The sequence below is a fragment of the Ornithorhynchus anatinus genome, chromosome 13 (assembly GCF_004115215.2).
Source record: "Ornithorhynchus anatinus isolate Pmale09 chromosome 13, mOrnAna1.pri.v4, whole genome shotgun sequence".
In the NCBI taxonomy this organism is placed as follows: domain Eukaryota; kingdom Metazoa; phylum Chordata; class Mammalia; order Monotremata; family Ornithorhynchidae; genus Ornithorhynchus; species Ornithorhynchus anatinus.
Genome location: NC_041740.1, coordinates 16,564,137 through 16,585,187, shown reverse-complemented (window position 1 = coordinate 16,585,187; position 21,051 = coordinate 16,564,137). Strand labels below are relative to the sequence as shown.

Here is a 21,051-nt window from a genome sequence, read left to right as displayed (position 1 = left end):
GGCATGTATACAGTCTTTCATTCACTCTCCTTTTAACTCCTGGCCTGTTCTTTACAAAAAGGTGTTAAATGCAACCAAAAGAGTAAATGGCTCCTGCTGCTTTTCTCATTGCTACACTTCTGAAAGTGTCTGAAAGAAATATTCATATTTTAATTAAAGAAAGCAACCAGTGCTTTTTGGACTGCATTTTGAAGTGTTAAAGAAAACTAACATTGTCAGTCGATGAAGGTAATTGTCCTCTGTCAGTATTCATTTAATATCAGGAAGCCAATGTTCAATTCAATCCCTAGCTTTGGCCACAATGTTTGAAAAATCCAAAATAGCCCAAAATTATTTTAATGCATTTAATTGAAATTTTAGATGAAAAATGTGATGAAGCCAAATTGCTAGTCCAGTGTTATGAATGTTCGCTCCAATAACAGACATGCCAGAAAATGTTAAAGAGTTTGATTGCACTTTTCAGTTATACTTATTACCTGCCTAATTTGAATATTAATGCTATTTAGAAGTTGTCGTACTGTTGCCACCATTAGGGATCATTTCACCTGGCACCTGTGTTCCTCCTTGTATACAGAGGGCTGTTAGCCTGATGGTCATGAACTTCAGTGAAGGAGAAAAAAAAAACTTTAAAGAGAAATCATTGTTCCAAGTTGTAGTTTCCCTCAACCAATCACCAGGTGAGGTTGACCATTTAAGGTCAGACACCCCACTGAATTGTCAGCAGCTACTATTTTGAGGTTTTTTTCATGTGTTTTGAGACTTGGTAGAAGCAAATTAACAGACACATTTTCTGAGGGCTTGGTAAGGAGGGATCCTGGGAAGTAGGGTGAGCGGGAAGAGACAGGCTGAGACAAAAGAAAAATAAAGGGATGAAGAGGAAGAGAGAAAAAAGACAAATGAGGGAGGGACAGAGACAGGGAGGGAGGGAGAGAAAGGAGATGAGAATTTATAAATGAAAGAATGCAAAGGTGATTCTGTTCCAGAAAGCAGGTTGGAAGCATGGCTGCCTCCTAGCTTGAGAACAGCCCCAGATTTCATGCAGAAGCCCTCCCAGTAGGCTGCAGACAAGGAGAGCTTGGGTAGGTTTAAGGGATATTTGGATCAGCCTCTGAGACCATTTTTGGAGACAGAGACTGCTGATTACACCCCTCGCCAGGGAGCTAGCTGCTGGTCATTCCACCAAGCAGAAGGAGTGCGTGAAACAGCCGCAGAAGCAGCTGGCTGGGGAGGGCTGTGAAAGCATCTGGCTCAGTTCCAAAGCTGCTCCTACCTACTGTGGGCAGGGCTTCCCTCTAGGTCACTCAGGCTGAGCTCTTGGTCTTGGAGAGGGCATAGAGGGTGAGGAACGTCACCTATAGGGCTGCTTATACAAAACAAAGAAATGGGGAGATTTTACCCCATTTAACTCACTAAAGCCACCCGTGACCTAAAGCCTTTCCTTAGCAGTCCCCTTCGTGGAAGAGCTGAGCAAAAACCCAAGGAAAGGAGAAAACAGGCTCACTTTAATTTCTTCACTTAAACCTCTAATAATAATAGTAATAGTAATTATGGTATTTGTTAAGTGCTTACTATGTGCCAGGCATTGTTCTAAGCGCTGGGGTAGATATAAGATAATAGAGTTGGATGCAGTCCCTGTCCCACATAGGGCTCACAGTCTTAATCCCCATTTTACAGATGAGGGAACTGAGACACAGCCAAGTTAAGTGACTTCCCCAAGGTCACACAGCAGAAAAGTGGCAGAGCTCACATTAGAACCCCGAGCTTCTGATTCACAGGCCCTTACTCTATCCATTTAAGACACAAGCTCATATTCCCAGAGAATCCACATACCTAAAATGGCCAGCAGTTTGGGACAATGAGAAAATGTCATCTTCTGACTCTCCCAAGTGGAAATGGGTTGAGAGAGAGGGCAAAGAGGGGCATGATAGATACACCACACTGCAGTGGCAGGTATACAGGTAGATGGGTAGGCGGGAATGTCAGCCTTGAAGAATGAGAAAAGAAAGGGAGCTGAATCCACCCAAGATGGGGGAAGAACAGGGTTCAGCTGCAATGAAATGGAGAATTAAGAGGCTGCAAGGGACAGGAAGGCTGCTGTGGAAGTTGAAGCAGCAGCCTCTATTGGAAGTGGAAGGGTTTGACAACAGGGAGGAAGGGAGGTGGCATTAGGTTGGGAAAGCTCAGAGCCGGCCTGCAAAGAGTTAACAGAACCACCGGACAGAGAGGACAAAGCTGCTTCCCAAGCACCCTTTCATTTTAAAAAGCTCCTTCAGAGGGGCCTATCTGCCTTCGGGCATCATTCCCTAACCATATGTATGTCCCTGATAAAGCACCCAAACTGAGAAGAAGATAAGTGATTTTTCACTGCACTTTCTCCCGGTCCCTATCCTTTATCTTGTATATCCTACGAGGCGATGAGGGGGTATAAATGTCCCCATCTTAGGCCAGGTGTTTGGGAAATAGGAAAATTCCTTACATCAGATTATATTTTGGTAATTGATCATCATTCAGAAGTCCTGCTGCTAATAAATGTGTGTCTCCCCAGACGAGCTTCTAGGAGTCATGACGAGCAAAGTGCATTCTGATGAGGTATTTGTAATCTCATTTTTAAATAGTCCCAGGGGGCATTTTTGAAGTCGACCTCCTGCCAGGATTTTAGAAAGACCCAGAAGCCAATTAGAAAAGGCTTGTCCACGGACTAATCGGCCCCATTGAATAGATCATGCATGCATCATTTTGACTGGCAGCAGGGCTGACTGGAATCAGGCTTATTTAAAATCCCAATTATGAGAGGCTGCTGTTGCTGATGATGATCGGTGGAATCGGCTTCTGTCAGGGAAGAAGGGCCAAGTGTGAGTCCTGTCCGGGCTGGCGTTCTGCAATTTTAGCCTTTGAGTCATGTGAAAGGCAGTCAGCTACATGCCCATTTTCTCATTTTTGCTCTGTCTCTTACAATCTTTAGCTATTCATCACCGTTGTCATTATGATGGCCTGAAAGCCACTTAAATGGGTTTCCTGACCACTGTGGATGAGCTCCTGTTTGGGTGACATGTGCCCCCGAAACATGTTTAATAACAGCACGTGTCACCCAAATGGGGACTCATCCATTTGGAGATTAGAATAACATTTTCATGTTACAAATCTTGGAAAAGCACAAGTAGAAAGCAAGGTAAAAGCCATGATTCCAAGCTAAGACTATTACTTTGGGGAAAGGATGCTTTAAAGTGGGAAGAACAAGGGCATTGAACTCCCTAGGTTTACTGGGACCTTTTACCCCGTGAAGAAGATTCAGATATTTTGGCAAAGGAAATCTTTTGTATTAATATTTTCTATTCTGATCCCTTAGAATGGGAGATCCACATGGTACCGGGACAGTGTCTGATCCGCTTATATCATATCTACTCCAGAGCTCAATACAGTGGTTGGCACATCATGAGTGTTCAGCAAATATTACAATTACTATTATTAATATTATTATTTTTGGTCAGAGTCTGATCAAAGTATCCCGCTTTATTTAGGGCATCCCAGATATTTCAATCAGCTTTCTACTGGATTGGATATGGTTGGATTAGCTGCGGACTGGCTGACATCAACAGCAAATACAAATATGTAAGTAGCTGATTTGCCAGTGTATAATCCAAGGTAATTTTAAATGAGATGCTGTAGCCCAAGCTTGAAAATATATTAAAACATGTCTTTTGGGGTGGCATTTTGAGGATTTTAAGGAAAAGGAATGCCTATAATATTCAGTATACAAATCCAATAGCAGCTGACTTAAAAACATGAAATGCCAAAAAAGGGGAAATATTACTGTGATTTGCATATATAAATACACATAATATGAGATAAATGAAAACAGGTGTTGCCTTTTAAGTGGTGTTACTTTACCAAAGTTACTTTTGTGGTTATGATCAACAACTCTCATGCTTTTAACCATAATTTGAGCTGTTAACTTCAAGGATAAATAAAAAAATCAAATTTATTGCGGCATATAATTCCCTGTACTGTAGTGGTGATAGCTCTAAAGTGAGGTGAATATAGCATTTAAAAAGAAGAAGAGTTTTGTAGATATTGTAAATGGTAAATCATTGCTTCGGGCGACCAAATAAACTGTGGACATTACTACATTTCAGGTTCACCTATGAAATTGCTCCCGTGTTTGTACTTTTGGAATATGTCACGCTAAGGAAAATGAGAGACATGATTGGCTGGCCAGGGGGCTGTGGCGATGGGATATTTTCACCTGGTACATGATATTTCAAGTTTTCTTTGTGTTTCATGCTATGTTATGCTTATGAAAGACTAATATCCATCGGATCTATATCCTCTGGAGTGGGATAAATGCAGGGATCTGTTCTACTAATAGTATTTATTAAGCACTTACTGTGCTGGGAGAGAATATGCAAGTGGGAATTAGACACAGCCACTGACCCTTGGGGTGAGACTAAACTATCTGCCTCTGTTGATGGCTCCTTCAAGCTAAGTTACTTGCACTAGGAGCAGCAGTGGTTGCCCATGGAAAACTTAAACCGAATAGATGTTTGCCCTGTAATCCTATCATGTTCCCGCTTTTTCTGTGAAGCCAAGGATTATAGGGTACGTAATGAGGGAAGGTTAACAGTGGAAAGTTAAGTTTAGAGGGAACAGAGCCAGAGATACATAAAGTCCATTCTGCTTGTAGGGGTACACACACACAGAGAAAGAGACAGAGAGAGAGTGAGAGAGCAGGGCTGTAATGTTGCATGGAGGAGACACAGCACTTTATCTTGTAACTCCCAGAAAGGCTGTGGTCCTCTTTCCCCAAAGAAGTCAGGGAGGGCAGACCTTCTGTCCCAAGGCAATCATCTGTGGTAGGAAGCGAGCCACTGTTTCTTCCAAGAGGTTTCTGATCCCTTCTCTGCCTACCACTCCATTCCATCTTCTTCATTCTTTCTAAAATCATCAGATGGGGGATTGACTCTAATTTAAAAATTATTTCCCTGGTTTAACATCCTAAAGGCAAGGCAGAAATTCAGGAGATACAGGGTTAGGTATGACTGTGGGAGCTGTCCACAGAGTTAGAAAGGGGCTTTCCTGGCCTCTGAAAGGAAGCAGGATGTTCCAACTCTCACCTGAGCAACCAAAGAAGAGAGAGCATTTCCCACAGGGCTGAGGATCACTGCCTCAACTGATGTGGAAGGGGACTGATGATGAAGGAGGCAGCGGCTGTCCCTGTCACACGCTGTCAGGCCGAGACAATTGGACTTGACAAAGGACAAGTGTTGATCTCCCCTTCACAGATTAAAAAAGACACGATCTGATAAGACAACAGGTAGCGTCGGAAGCCAGAGAGAGGCTCTGAGAGCGACTTGCCAATCACATCCTGCCCTAGAGTGAAGGGAGGAGGGATCACCTGGCAGCTCAACTTCTTTAAGCTTCAGAAGCAGTTTTCAAGGGAGGGAAGACTCAGAGAGTGTGTGCTTAACTGGGTGGGGAGGATGGGAGAGAGAGCCAGCTTTTTCTTTTTTTTTCAACTGTGAATCTGAAGGCAGTAAGCTCTACTGAAAGGAGCAAAGAGACTGCAGTAGAGATTTACACTCAGCCATTGAGTGGGATTGAACTCTCCTTCAGATGCAATGGGCTGTCCAATTGGGGTGGGGCTGGCGTCTGAGGGAGGAGTCCAATTATCAGGGAGAGGGGCAAGAGTATTCACTACCAGGACCTGCTCAGGTGACTGAGTGAGCTCAGATCACCTAGTAGAGTCATCCAGGAATTTCAGTGGACTCCTTAGCTCCAGTTTTGAGGGGAAAGAATTTCACTGGGAGTGGAACAAGGGGACAGACGGGAAGAACCAAATAAGCAAAGAGTCAGGAAACTGAAAGTAAAAGGTCAAGGAGAAAAGAAGAGGGGCAGGAGCTTGGCATCGTCAATGTGGTTCAGATATTACTTTTAAATCTCTCCTTTGTGAGCTCACAAGGGTTTTCATTCATCAGATATTTACTCAGAATGTCAGGAACGCTGGCAGAGATAGCTCTATCTGGGTGTCTAGGGAGACCTTGGAAAATCCAGATCACTGAGGCTGTTGAAGTCAGAGGCCATGATGACTGTTCAGCCCTCTCTGCCCTGCCTTTGCCTCTGCCTCTCCAGTGACTCTCATCTCAAAAGGTTAATTCTCATCCAGATCCCATCAGGAATCTGCTCATTAGGGGCTCCTGGGAGAGTAAGACACTTGCATTGGTGGAGGCATTTTCCAGGGTCTCTCCAAGGATTCAGAAAATCCAGTGGTTAGAGGGGAATACATACTTGGCTGGATGAGAAGGGTGGAAAACGATTCTTCTTGTCCCCTGCCTGAAAGAAGAGTAGGTAACATGAGGTAGTTGGGAAGAGAGGCCTTTCTAGACAGGGCTCTGAATGCAGCTTGCATTGAGCAAGAAAATCTGGAGTTTTCACAGAGGGGAGTCACTGCCTTAGTTCTGACCACAGAGGAAGTCATATAGTTGAGGTAATATTCGAAACCTCCTGGTTCTTTTTCCAGCATCCAATTCCTTTTCTTTCCATTCCAACCGATTCATTTACATTTGCAGCTTCTAAATGCCCCCAAATCCAACTCTTCCAAACAAAGGTTAAGACCACAGTTCTATTTGTGAACACTCAAAAAATCATTCACAATTCAAGCAAGGCCCTTCCAACAGGTAACAAACCACAAAATGTAAACATTACAAGTTATACATTGAATTTGACTTAAAATCCCCATCAGAAAGATCACTGTGACTCCATAACCAGGATTTTGTTAGAATGATTTTCATTTCTTAATCCTAGAGATGAGAGTGGGATATGGGAATTGTCAGATAAAATAACGACCCAGGTTGTAAGCCCTGCAGTAGCTTGAAATGCTTGTTTAGGTTTCCTTAAAGCCAAACCCGAGGTGAATCATGTAGAGGTAGGAAATGGATGTGTTGTGCCTTGTCTGAATAGGATGGTCACACAGCATGGATAGGGAACTTTAAAACATTCTTTCAACTGGCAATGACCAGTTTGAAATGACCATCTGGTTGGAGAATGGGGGGCAGTGTAGTTCAGAGAGTAGAACCCTGGGGAGCTGGGAGGAAGTCTCCTTCCCATCCCTGGAAGTCAAAGTCAGACTACAGGGCTAATGAATCATCTGGGAGTGCCCCTTGGACTTGCCCCTTGGGAGCCCACCCCCCTCACCCCCCATGAAGGGTTTTGGGTGTGGAAGCAGCTTCCTGGATGGTGAGAAGGTTGGGTCTAGAGAGGAGTTTCATTCCCTTGGTCCTGTTTGAATCTTCCCAACCACTCCCAAGAAACTTCAGAGGAAATTGTGGGCAAAGCTGCTCCCAGGGCAAAGAAAAAGGAGGGGTATGGGAGTGTGTACATGAAATGATGTTACCGATGACTAGAGAAAGTAACAGTGTTGTTACTGTGGACTCCAGGTGGTGCCATATCTAACATGTATGCTATGTTGATTGCACGTTTCAAGATGTTCCCGGAAGTTAAAGAGAAAGGAATGGCAGCTATCCCCAGACTGGTTGCCTTCACGTCTGAGCACGTATGTGTTTTTGTCTGCTATCCTTTTATGAACGAGAATGGCTAAGGACGGACTGCCTGGTGCAGTTTCATTTCTGTTGTGTCTTTCTGGGAGGCGTTGGTCTAGAGGGGGGAATGAGGGACAGGAGCTGGAGACTCCCAGGCTTTCAGTGTGATAACCCAACACTGCATTTTTTTTTTCATTTTTCCTGTTTCAAATATTTTGTTTTGTTCTCGATAAGGAAAAAAGAAAAAGCAGAGAAGGCAAAGGATCACATATAAAAATAAACAACAAACCCAATTGGGAAAACCTCATATTTATAACTTGAAATCATTACCCTCTTCCTATGACTGTAGCAGCAGCAATAGACCTGGTGTAAAGGAAAAGCTGTCCGTCAATTCATTGTAACAGAGCAGCCCGTTGGTATCTTTAAACAAAGGAAGTTGTCTCCTCAAAGGAGTCAGATTTATCCCAGAAGCGGAAGGTCACATTTCCAACACTGGGGTGAGGATGAGGATAATGTTCAGGGTGAAGGGTCTATATTCAATGCCTATAATTGCTCTCAAATGCAATTTCACTTAAAATTAGGTTTTCTCTTTGTTGCTAAATGAAAATGGTCTTCCAGCAGAATCTTGGGAGTCTAGGGACGTCGAAGACCAGTCACACCTATAAACTGTTGCCCAAATCTGGAATCTCACAGAGTCTCAGGCCTCAGACTTTTTCTGCTGACATGGAAGATCTGGACAAAAGAATGACCAAACATTATTCTGGAAATCTCTCTTTACCCTGGTGTTTTTTACTTTTGTCTTCTTGAGACCCTTAGGGGTCCCAAGCTCTATCCTAAAATCAGTTTCACTCAGGTTTCTCTTCCTTGCCTCTATTCCTTGCTATTCAGGAGGTTTTTAAAAGTCAAAGAATGATGGCACAAGAAGCAACCATTCTACTTTGTCTATCCCGCCTACACCCTCAAGTAGTTGGTAGTTGAAATCAGTTATATAAAGTCCCTGTGCACCACCATAATCATGATAATAATTATTTCTCTATAGCTTAGCTGCTAGACACACTAGTCCCTAGGTCCTATGGAGATTTGAAGAGGCAGTAATGGAGGGGTTTTCACTGATGTTCAGCTGACATCACACATCTTAGTGAGAAGGATATCTTTCTCGTCCTAGAATCCTGGGAATGAAAAAGGATTTCTGGTGTTATTTAATACATCCTCCTACCCCCAGGCCGGGTTAATGTAAGAATCCAGGCACACGGGCCTCTCCTCTGCCCCTACAATTCTCCTATAACCTCCAATCCACTGTTTGGAAATTCTCATTATCAGAAAGCTTTCCCTTTATCAAGCTGAAATATTTCCTGCTGCAAGATGGCCCTTTCCTTCTTATTCTTGTCATAGTGGAAAGAAAAAAAAATAGCTGATTTCCATCCTCCCTGTAATAACACTTCATATTTTTGAAGACAGTGACTAAATTACCTCTCAAACCTCTCTTCTTCAGTCTGAATAATTTCAATCCTTTTAACCTTTCTCCGTAAGGTCCCATTTCCCAAATGTTTAATCATTTTTGTTGCTCTAAGGTCTCCTGGGATTTTCTTATCAATAAATCCAGGCCAGATTCCTTTTTTTATCTTCTACTTTAAATATTGGGCCATGCTGCAAGGGTGACATACAGAAGAATATCCGGATGGAAATTAGATTAATTTAGTTTGAATTACATTATAAAAACCAATAGCCATGTGCTTTTGGTATAATTTAGAGGAATGAAACTAGGCTAATTATTCTTATTTCTTATTTGTTTTTAGATTTACAGTAAACTCTTTCCTCTGATGATATCCTACCAAGAAATTTCTTCAGCACACTGTCACCTTTGGGGGGGGGGGGATTTTTTATTGGCTGCAGTGAGAAGGATCAAAATCCTTTTCAGCTGACACCTAAATAACCTGATGGTTCTTTTTAAGCCGGTGCAGAGGTTGTTCAAAGCTAGCCGAGATGGTGACTGGAAAATCTCAGCTAGAAAACCCAAAGCTTCTCACAGAAGAAGGTGGGGCAGCTTTCCTACAACCCTTGCTTTTCCCCAGAGCCATTCCTCATACTCTGTGTCCAGCCACCAGAAGATCAGTCTTACCATTTGTCTATCTGGATGGTTCCTTAGAGTTTGAAGGGGATTCTATGGATATTTGCCTCAGGATTGTTGGAGAAAGAAGAGATGCATCTTTCCTGGGAGCAAATAAACTAGTTATAATTTCATTTTTCCCTGCATGGCTGTTGAAGCATTTTATAAGTCCCCTTTAAAGTACAGTGTAACTCCTCATTGAACAAAGATCTTGAAAACATCCACTCCCAACTGCAGATTAAGGTGTCTGATCACCATGACATCCTACCAGATTCACAGCCCTGTGTCCTTTGAGACCTGCCTCACAAATCTCATTCCACATTCTTTTTTTCCTTTCTTGCATGAGCTCCAGCTCGTCCAGAAATAACCTCGTGGCAGCGGCATAATCATAACTGGAAAAAAAAAGTTGTCTTTAATCAGAACCGACCCCAGGAACTTTTGAAGCAAATTACCGTATCTTACTGGCTTTCTACTTTCAACAAGTCATTTGCAGCAAAAGTAGGATCTGAGGGTGGCCACCACTGTTAGTGTGGTAGAGTGAGGCTTTGGTGATAGTTGTTTTTCAGGAACATTGTACTGCCTAAGAAAATGCTTATCAGGGAATAATCCTCTTTGAAAGACTTTTGCACCCAACTTTATATCTCCATGACAAAACTAATAATAATAATAATAATGATAATAATAATTGTGGTATTTGTTAAGTGCTCACTATATGCCAAGCACTGTCCTATGCGCTGGGGTGATACGGGCTAATCAGGTTGGACTTAGTCCATGTCCATGTGGGGCTCACAGTCTTAATCCCCATTTTACAGATGAGGTAACTGAAGACCAGAGTAGTTAAGTGACTTGCCCAATGTCACACAGGCAGAACAGGATTAGAACCCAGGTTCTTCTGACTTGGAGGTCCTTGCTCTCTCCACTAAGGCTTGTTGCTTCTCTACCTAACTATATGACCTTACAATCTGACCTACCTTACAATATGCCAGAAACTAAAATGGATCTATGTCGTTTACCCATATACTACTACCTTTATATGGAAAGATACCAATACAGGTACATAAAAAGCAGCGTGGCTCAGTGGAAAGAGCACGGGCTTTGGAGTCAGAGGTCATGGGTTCAAATCCCGGTTCCGCCACTTGTCAGCTGTGTGACTTTGGGCAAGTCACTTAACTTCTCGGTGCCTCAGTTACCTCATCTGTAAAATGGGGATGAAGACTGTGAGCCCCACATGGGACAACCTGATTCCCCTGTGTCTACCCCAGCGCTTAGAACAGTGCTCAGCACATAGTAAGCGCTTAACAAATACCAACATTATTATTATTATTATTATTATTATTAAAAAGAAGAAAAAATTAAAGTGAATACAAATAAATGCAGGGGCCTATGTAGATGTCACTTTCTCTGACAGTTTTAATTTTGCTTTTCCTTATACTCTTCAGATCTTCATTACTTCTTCACTCTCTTTTGAAAATATGTGTCCTCTAGGTTCCATTTAACATCTTACATAACCTCTTCCCTGGTTCTGCTTATCCCAACTTATCTTAACTGGAACCAACTCCAAAGACTCTTTTCTTTGTTTTCTTTCCCTCCACCTCATTTCCAATTCCAGTACCCTTTTTTTTCACCAACCTTGTAAACTCCTCCACTAGATTGTAAACTTCTCTTTATCTACTTTACTGTCTTCTCCCAAGTAGTTAGTACAGTGCTCTGCACACAGCAAGCACTCGATAAATTCCTTTGATTGAGTGACTGAATGTCTGTCACATCTTGCAAAGTAATGATCAATTACCCTTGGCAATTAGCTCTCTCTTAGGATTCTCTAGTCTTCTTATTCCAGAATAGATTTCTGTACTTCCTCCCGCTGACCAGGGTCCTTCAACCTCTCATCCCTAACTCACCATAGATCCATCCCTAGGGGACATAAATGAAGTCATGGGGAGTCACTGTGAGGTATTTGGCTTCCTTTTTCTGCCTCATTCTCAGTCAACAGGGCCCAGTCCCTAAGACACTGAGTTTGGGCTATCTTTGGATCCCCAGTCTGCCGTCACTTTCCAGGCCTTCAAATGTATTAAAAGAGTATTAATTTGTTCAAAACAAATTAAAACACCTCTTTGCTAACCTGGGTCCCAAACCAATTAAGATCTTTTTGATCTTTTTTATTTGACATTCCAGATTCTAGATAAAGATTAGTTCTATTTCCAGTGATCTTAATTTGGAGTCATCTATTGGTCCCTGCCTTCCTTCTCCACTTTGTCCAGAGACATCTATTCAATACTTTGTCTTTTTATCTTAGAGACTTCGTTGACTGGTACCATGTAAGACAAAAACCTGGATTTATCTTGTGTGGCCCCTGTTGACCCAAAACCTGAGGTGGCAATTTATGTAATATACCTTCCCATATCAACAGGCATTACACATCAACTTTCAGAAATTATCATTTTTAAATCAAGGCAGGAACACTAGAAAGTTTTAAATTGAAGAAGTTTCTCTTTAATTACACAGCTGTAGTTAATACTGAGAGGCTAGTAGGCAGAAGCATTTCAGCTGGATACTGTAAGTTTAGCCTTTCTCAGCACCAAACATCAAACCAAGATTCTAGTCACTGAAATTTAAATTCACATCTTGAATTGGAAACTAAAATTTACCTGATACTTGGCTCTGTGGAGCTGGTGATATTTTCAGTTTGGCCTATTCTTACCACTACGGCATCCCATTCTGTTTTACCCACTAAAGTAATAGCTTTCCCTCACCCCATTCTCTAGTAGTTTCAACTAGGAATTCACTTGCAAAATTCAGTGGTCCCTTTGGTAGTTTGAAGCATGATACACTTCCCATTCTCCCTTGGTCATAATTTCCACTGAGGGATGCAGGAACCTGAGCCTGTTTCCCTAATGGCAAATTTGGTACTTAGTTGGTTTTCCCCCAGCGGTATTTAGCAAGAGCTTGGACATGTATATATCAGCCAACCCACTTTGGTTAGAACCAAGCAAATCAAGCTGGAGTTTCTACCTTTATTCATCACACCGCACCATTTAAAGTTCTGAATGTGGAGGAGCCACACAGTTAACTGAATGCCATCTTGTAGCCTCGCTGTAATTTAAGGATCTTGCAGGACGGTTTGCATTTCAGGGTAGACAGAGGCAGGGAAAAGAAAAGGAGGGAAAACATGTCTGGAATACTAACATGTACACTGATCATCAGCCTGTGCTTTTTCAGAGTCACTTTTCGGTGAAGAAAGGAGCTGCGGCCTTGGGAATCGGAACAGACAGTGTGATCCTGATCAAATGTGATGAAAGGTGAGCATTAATCCCCACTCCAGGTCCTCCTGCATTAGTATTCTACTTCTAATAGTCTAGAACCTAGCCAGAAACATTCATGGGCTCAGGAGGAATATTTGTATCTTCGTTATCCTCCCTACATACACCCTTTTACTAGGAAGATCTGGAGGTTATTTTTAGTTGGCACTGAATCATGTCGACTCCAGAGAGATGGGAAAGCTCTAATTCAATCAAAAGGTTCTGTGCTAGTATTAAGTTGAAAGGCATTTATTGCTTGAACTATTTTTCCAGTACGGGAGACTACTGTGATATATAGCATTATTATCACCTCATTCACCAAAGATTGTGTATAAACATGGCAGAGGAATTAAAAAATGTATATTCAGGGAGTTGAGTAGCAAAGCATGTCCTGGACTTCAAAAACCCTCATGCCTTTCTGGGTTCCCTCAAGACTGGAGTTCTTAGACTACTATCCCAAAGAGGATTCCTGTTTCATTAATGGTCAAAGAATAAAATCAGGGTTCGATGTTGTTTCTTATAAGTGCTTTTTCAAAATTCTTTGAAGCATTCATGTAAAGGCTAGGGCCTGAAAGAAATCAAGCCAGAATTTAAAAAAATTAGGCTGTGGGAAATAATTTTCCCTTCTTTAGGTTATCTATGCTCTCGTTCACCAGGTGTGGCATCACTATGATGGAATATAATGAGGGAGCATTACCAAGTGGAAAAGCACTGTGCTGGGAGTCACCAGCTCCACCACTGACTTGTTGGGTGACCTTAAGGGAAGCATTATCCCTCTCTAGACCTCAGTTTCACCAGTGATAAAATGGAGAGAATAATAAGTGCTGTTCCTAGCAATTTGCGAAAGAACAAATAAGCTCATACTTGTGAAAATACCTTGATTCCTTAGCAGAAGACTTTATATCTCAAGCAATCAAACAATCAATAGTATTTATCGAATGCTAACTATTCGCAGAGCATAGTACTAAGCGCTTGGGAGAGTACAATACAACAGAATTAGCAGACATGTTCCCTGCCCATAAGAAGCTTATGAGGATGGCATGGGCTGGGAAAAACTGAACAGGAAAAATTTCTTCCCCAGGATGCTTACATTGAGCAGGCCAAGATGGGGAGCTGAAGAGCATTCATCCTCTGGGGCAGACCTCTATAATAATTCGTATTATGGTTTTTGTTAAGCTGTTACTATGTGCCAAGCATTTTTTTTAGTGCTAGGCTAGATATGAGATAAGCAGTTTGGACCCTGTCTCTGTCCCATATAGGGCTCACAATCTAAGTAAGAAGGAGAAAAGGTGTTAAATCTCTATTTTTAAGCTGAGGAAAATGAGGCTAAGTGACTTTTCCAAAGTCACCCAGCAAGCGACAGAGGTGATATTAGAACCAGGTCTTCTGACTTCCAGACCGCTGTTCTTTCCACTAGGCTATGTTGCTTCTCCACCAAGTCAAAGAATGAATCTGAATTTGAGTGTTTAGTCTAGTGAAAAACAACTCTGCCCAAAACTGAGACATGCATTCAATTTAGGACCACCCTAAACTATGTCCCACCCCTGAAGTTCCTGTGGACATGGGATGGACATCGGTGACCATAATTAGTGCCTGGAACTCCAACCACAAGTAGGTCGTGGAGAAGCAGCATGGCCTAGTGGATACAGCATGGGCCTGAGAGTCAGAAGGACCTGTGTTCTAATCCCGACTGCACCACTTGTCTGCTGTGTGCCTGTGTGCTGTGTGTCTGACACAAGTCACTTAACTTTTCTGGGCCTCAGTTATCTCATCTGTAAAATGGAGATTAAGACTGTGAGACCTCCACATGGGACATGGATTGTGTCAACATTATTAGTTTATATCTACCCCAGCATTTTGTGCCAAGTCCGGCACCAAGTAAGTGCTTAACAAATACCATTTAAAAAAAAAAAGAGGAACAGGCTACATGCTCTAGACTGGGCTAAATCTGCATATCTGTATGCCTGGCCTATACTCCTGAATAGGAGCTGCCAAGCAACACGGCCTCATCATCCATCACTCAACATCTGGCAAGCTACACCTGGCAGGTTCAATAACAAGCATTTGCAGCATTAAGGATCCCCATTAGCACACTGACACCTAATGGACAGTTCACTGCTCCAGGTAGTGTTACCGTCAAGAATCTGGAGTCAGGACCAAGGAGAGGCTATATCGGAGACACAGGTACTGCCATCAGAATAACAACATGCTGTCCATGGCGATGGCTTAATAATAATAATGTTGGTATTTGTTAAGCGCTTACTATGTGCAGACCACTGTTCTAAGCGCTGGGGTAGATACAGGGTAATCAGGTTGTCCCACGTGAGGCTCACAGTCTTAATCCCCATTTTACAGATGAGGTAACTGAGGCACAGAGAAGTTAAGTGACTTGCCCACAGTCAAACAGCTGCCAAGTGGCAGAGCCGGGATTCAAACCCATGACCTCCGACTCCCAAGTCCATGCTCTTTCCACTGAGCTACACTGCTCCTCTTACAACTGCCATCCAGAGTTTCCTCACAAATCAACAGATATGGGTTTCCCCAAAAGCTATGCTTGCCCAGTTGGCTCCCAAGCCTATGAGCAGCTCACTGATGGATACCCAGTGTCCTGCCATCCCCTAACAAACAGAGGCACATGATTGCACATCTGGACTTCCTTTAACAGGTCACCTTCCAAGCCTGGCATGTCAAGGTGCCGCTGGAAAGCCCAGTTCCTTGAAAGAAACAGTTATTCCACAGTTATTCACCTCATACCTCCAAATAGATAAGATCAAACAGGGAAGAGCACAGAAAGTAACTCTATTCCAATACCTAGAAATGACAGCAATAATAATAATAATTGCAGTAATTAAGGGCAACTATGGGCCAAGCACTGTGCTAAGCACTGGGGTAGGTACAAGTTAACCAGAAAGGGATCCAGCCACCCTCACCCCAGCTGTCCTACCCCATGGGAATGTTGGTATATCTGGACTCAACACTCCACGGACCTAGATCCTTTAGCCACTGCTCTGTGTGAGCCCCCCAATTGGGTTTGGGATGCCACCATTCCAAACATTGGGTGCCTGAGGCAAGTTCGACTCTTGCCACCCCTTTGGCACAGCAGTGTTCATTCAAGGCAAGAGTATGCCATATTATTGGCTCAGTTCTTCCTTCTCCTGCCCATGCCCTAATATTACTAGAGTAGGTGGGTTCTCTGGCAGAGCCCTGGCTAAATTCTTTGGCAGTCATGCCCATAAAGCCCTCCATTAGCCAGCGGGAAGCATAACTCATGAGAACAGAATCTTTGGGGGTTTTTTTTGTTTGTTTTTCCTCCTAGATTCTCTGCTTATTCTCATGGGTTTACACCGTCATAATGACAGATACATTTTAGAGAAAGATTTAAGCGTATTTGTTTTCCCCAGTTCTCCCAGAATTCTTTCCCCCAGTGGGACAGTCACTGACAGCCATCTTGTCTGAACTGCTGGTAAACCAGGTTGGCTCCTTTTATCAGAGTTGCCTCCTTGGGTGGAGTTGAAAGTTGTATGGGTTTATGACAAGTAGACCCACTTGGGATCACAGGATGCTCTCATCCTCAGCCGCTTTCTCTGAATCCTCCATTTGCCTCCCAGTGTCTGAAGTGTAAACCTTGGCAACATGGAGTTGTTTACCACATGGAATAGAGAGTGACACCCCGAGGCCATTTTTCCATCTTGCTGTTAGGAAGCAATCAAGACAGAATCAATTGCTCAGGACTTGACATTTCCTTCCACCTCAAAGGGGTTGTTCATTCTATAGAAGGGGATCTCCACCTGCCCTCCCTGGTTGGATGTTTGGCTTCAAAGTATTGTCAGATTTTTTCCATACAGCAATGCCAGAGGTGCACCGGACTTCCGAAGGTGTGGTCCAGTAGGACTGTGATTGGTAACCTGCAGGGGCTAGGGGAATGTGGGCAGAATTGCTTGGATGAATTATCAATCCTGTGAAAGTAAAAGAAAATGTTTTCCAGAAATGATTTTCCATTTATCCACCTGCACAAATACTGATTCCTCCTACTCTGACCCCCTTATCCACTTTTTGGTTCAGCCGGGCAATTATTCCTCCCCTATGGCTGCTCCCATTGTAAGGTGATCAGAGGAAATTATTTGAGGCAAAGCCTTTAACCTGATTATTCTTCACTTTAGAGGGAAAATGATCCCATCTGATCTTGAGAGGAGGATCCTAGAAGCCAAACAAAAAGTAAGTGTGAGTAGTATGCATGTCAGGGTCTGGGGAGAATGGGTCACAAGGGATGGGATGCACCATGGCATAGTGGCTAGAGTACGGGTTTGGGAGTCAGATGGTCATGGGTTCTAATCCTGTCTCCACCACTTTCTTCTGTGTGATCTTGGGCAAGTCATTTCACTTCTCTGTGCCTCGGTTATCTCATCTATAAAATGGGGATTGAGACTGTGAGTCCCACATGGAACTGGGACTGTGTCCAACCCGATTTGTTTGTGTCCACCCCAGTGCTTAGTACAGTACCTGGCCCTTAGTAAGTGCTTAACGAATAACATTATTATTAATATTATTATTTAGGAAGTAGGAACCAGACTTACCTTCTCTTCCCATGGAATCACCCATGGAACATTTTAGGCTCCCATAAAACACTTCTCCAACCCGCAGTCTCTTCAATTAGGAAGCTCAGGGTTGAGGAATGGGAGATGGGTTTGGGGGGAGTCTGAGTCCTTCCCCAAGAATTTGCCATTGCTGTAGGTGGTCCTCTGTCATTTACTTTGGATCTGGGACCCAGAATCTGGAAGTGCCAGTACTAGCTGGGCTTGGGTATGAATAGAGCTGACATCTGAAGATTCTTTGTCCCGGCTGAAAATACTACTCCAGAGACAGAATGCACTGTGTAAAGAGCAGTTTATCTATTTTTTCAGCAGAGTCGGGATTAGAACTCAGAGCCTCTGACTCCCAGGCCTATGCTCTTTCCAGCAGGCCACACTCAGGTTTTCACCAAAACCTAAAATCACTGGGCAATAGGCTACCATGTATTTTTGTGAAGAAAAGCAAGTTTCCATTTATTAGCAGCTAATCCTACTTTTAGTGAAATACACAGCATGAGATGGCAACATCTTGGTCTTTTGCTGCCACCTAAAGGAAAATACACTAACTCTGGATTCCACCAAAGGCACTGGAGAGCTGTGAGTTAAAACCAGCGGTCCCTAGTTTACAGGGGGTGGGTTTCTGGACAGTTAAGAAGTATATTAGCTAGCCAGAGGGTAATTCTTGGACTTTTCTTTCTTCCCACCTGACTTCTTCAGTCAATTCCAGTTATCCTGGAAATGGAGGCAGGGAGGCAGCCTGATGCAATAGTGAGTGCTAGTCTGGAAGCTTGAGTACCCGGGTCTGGGCCTGGCTCTGCCACCAGACTCCTCTGTGACTGTGAACAAGTCAGTTTACCTCAGTTTTTTCACCTGTAAAATGGGGATAATGATCCCTGCCTTTCCTACCTACCCTGAGTATAAAAATGAGGTAACATGAGAGTGCTTTGGGAATAAAAGCCCTATACAAAGGCAAGGTGGTATTATTTTTTTAAATCCACAGATAATCCAAATCCTTATTTTAGTCAGTTATGCCCACCTCTCCCTAACCAAGGATTTTCCTAGAGTAGACAAAGGGCAAAATGAGTTGCTGTGCATTTCATCTTCCCTCAGCTAGGGCATGGAAAGGATTGAAAGGCTGGCAGAATGAGAAAGCAAAAGGAAAAAGTAACAAAGATCCTGGATAATCCACACCCTAGATAATCATCTCTTAGTATTTAAGTGAAGACTGGAGTTGTTTACTCTGGTGTGATTGCCCCGGTCTCTTTTGAGAGAACAATTTGCTCTCTCTCCCCTTATAAATCCAGGGCTCTCCCATAAACCTCACTGTCTGTGATGACTATTTCTTACCAGTATTTTATTTCCCTTTTGTGCAGGGATTTGTGCCTTTTCTAGTGAGTGCCACGGCAGGAACCACCGTGTATGGTGCATTTGACCCCCTCCTGGCTGTGGCTGACATCTGCAAAAAATACAAGATCTGGATGCATGTGGATGTAAGTTTTCCACCAAGCAGGAACCTTTCAAAATCCCAGCATGAATCGCACCCTCAATAAATCTTCTATCCCCTACTGGCTTTTTACAAACGGCTCTCTAGGAATAAACAATGACTACTTCCTGGTGCCCTATGCCAAGGAAGCTTATTCATGAACCAAGTCAGAAAATAACCTTCTAAAATTCAAAAAGTAGGACTGATTTTCTTGTTAGAAGGATTCATTTTTCTCCTTGATAATTTCTTCTTTCCATATGGCCCTTCACAAGTCATAGTTATTCAATATATCTCTAAAGACCGGATACGGGGATCAGTTTGGTTTAGTGTGAGAGACTTTCTATTGGAAATATCACATAATCATATTTGGTTAAGAAAGCAGACGATTTAATCTGGCCAGGTTGCAGACATGATGTTCTTATCATGTGTGATTTCTAACAGTTTGGCAAAGGCAAAATAGCCAAAGAGATTTGGGCTTCTAATCTTGGTCACCATCAAAGACTTTGGGATGTACAATCCACCCACACCTTTTCAAACTAAGCAGAAAAGTTCATAGATTCCCTGGTCATTTGTGTAGTCACTTTGAGGGTTGAGTTGGGGATCTGGCATCCTGGCTGAAGTGACTTCCCATTCAAATCCTATGGGGGAAAATCCTATTCTGAAAGATCCCAATGTTTTCTAGGGGCAACACTGCCCATTAAGGGGATTCTCTCAAAATGTGTGTAGTGGTTTTCAGGTGTCTAATGTGGATAATTTTTCCAAGGACACAGTTTCGATGCAAATCATTGCCCCAGACAGAGCCAGCTGGAGTACTGTCCATGGGGCGCGCTGCTGTTTATGTAGGGTTCTTGACCTGGTGGGGGTGGCCACGGGCTGGGAGGAGTTTGGTGGTGGCAGTGAGGTGATGGTTTAATGGGGAACACTGGACTTCACTGTCAGAGAAGTATGTCAGAAATCCAGGATCCTACCGAAGGGATGGCTTCCCCAGAGGGCCCTGAGACCATAGCGGGGGTTCATCCTCAGATCCAAGGAATAACACTGTGGCCCATATTTCAGGAGGTGTCTTACACAGCCGAGTGCTTAGTACAGTGCTTTGCGCACAGTGAGCACTCAATAAATACAACTGAATGAATTTCCTCCACAGTTGAGTTCTCTGTTGGAGACAATCAGTTTGCTCTGATGCACACTCATTGGTGGAGTGATTCCACCAAAATTAACCTCATCCCCAGGGAGACTAGCTTTATAGGAGAGAAACCCTGCTCAATCCTGCTCATTATGGCACACTACCTTACCACTCCCATCTCACGCCCCTGCTGGATTGGAGAGTAGTGATCTAGTAAGCATTGTAAAGTGACTGAAAGTTTAACAGGCCCAACTCCAAACTGGGCTTCTGGAATAAATACAGGAGGAGTGTGTTGGGGAGGTGGCATTCTATTTCTGGAAATGAAAATGGACATTATGCTTGATTTCTCCAGGATGCACATTCTCCACAATCTAAATTCTGGGATTGTGGAGTCCCTTGAATACAGAAGAGTCCATCCATCCCCAGGGCTTTCTTTTGTAAGAGCATGGGTTATTTCCTTCTCCCAGAAACCTCCCTCCCCATCCCCCTCCCCCCCCCCCCCCCGCATCCTAAATAGGCTTTAGATCTAATATCCTGGAAGAATCCACTGTCAACCCCACCCTTCATCTTCCTGGAGGTCATGAGATGCTTCATGACATATCTGCCCCATCACATGCTTCTCTCTGGGCCTGCTTCTATGCTAGTCACCAACTGGTCCTCTAAGCCCTGACTGAAGAAGCCAGAACAATATGAATGAAATGTTCTTAACAATTTGGGGATAATTCTTGACCTTTTTATTTTCAGGCAGCGTGGGGTGGAGGATTGCTCATGTCCAGGAAACATAAATGGAAATTAAATGGTGTGGAGAGGTAGGCACTATGAATTTTGGGTATTTTAATCTTGACTTTATAAGACCTTGGCTTGTCAAGTTCTGGTCAGCACATCTTAGGACAGATAAGTAAGTGTCAGAGAGGATACGGAGAAGGAAAAGTAAAATGATCA

At 43.1% G+C, this 21,051-nt stretch overlaps 1 protein-coding gene across 3 annotated transcripts in view; it reads left to right on the top strand.

The window, feature by feature from the left end:
* Positions 1 to 21,051, top strand: part of GAD2 (glutamate decarboxylase 2) — a 56,632-nt gene that overhangs the window by 11,232 nt on the left and 24,349 nt on the right. For all 3 annotated transcript variants that reach the window (XM_029077907.1, XM_029077906.2, XM_029077908.1), the window contains exons 5-11: positions 3,519 to 3,609; positions 4,134 to 4,246; positions 7,431 to 7,546; positions 12,856 to 12,935; positions 17,096 to 17,150; positions 18,877 to 18,993; positions 20,854 to 20,918. In XM_029077907.1, coding sequence (XP_028933740.1) covers positions 3,519 to 3,609; positions 4,134 to 4,246; positions 7,431 to 7,546; positions 12,856 to 12,935; positions 17,096 to 17,150; positions 18,877 to 18,993; positions 20,854 to 20,918 — 637 coding nt within the window. The remainder of the gene's footprint in view (positions 1 to 3,518; positions 3,610 to 4,133; positions 4,247 to 7,430; positions 7,547 to 12,855; positions 12,936 to 17,095; positions 17,151 to 18,876; positions 18,994 to 20,853; positions 20,919 to 21,051) is intronic.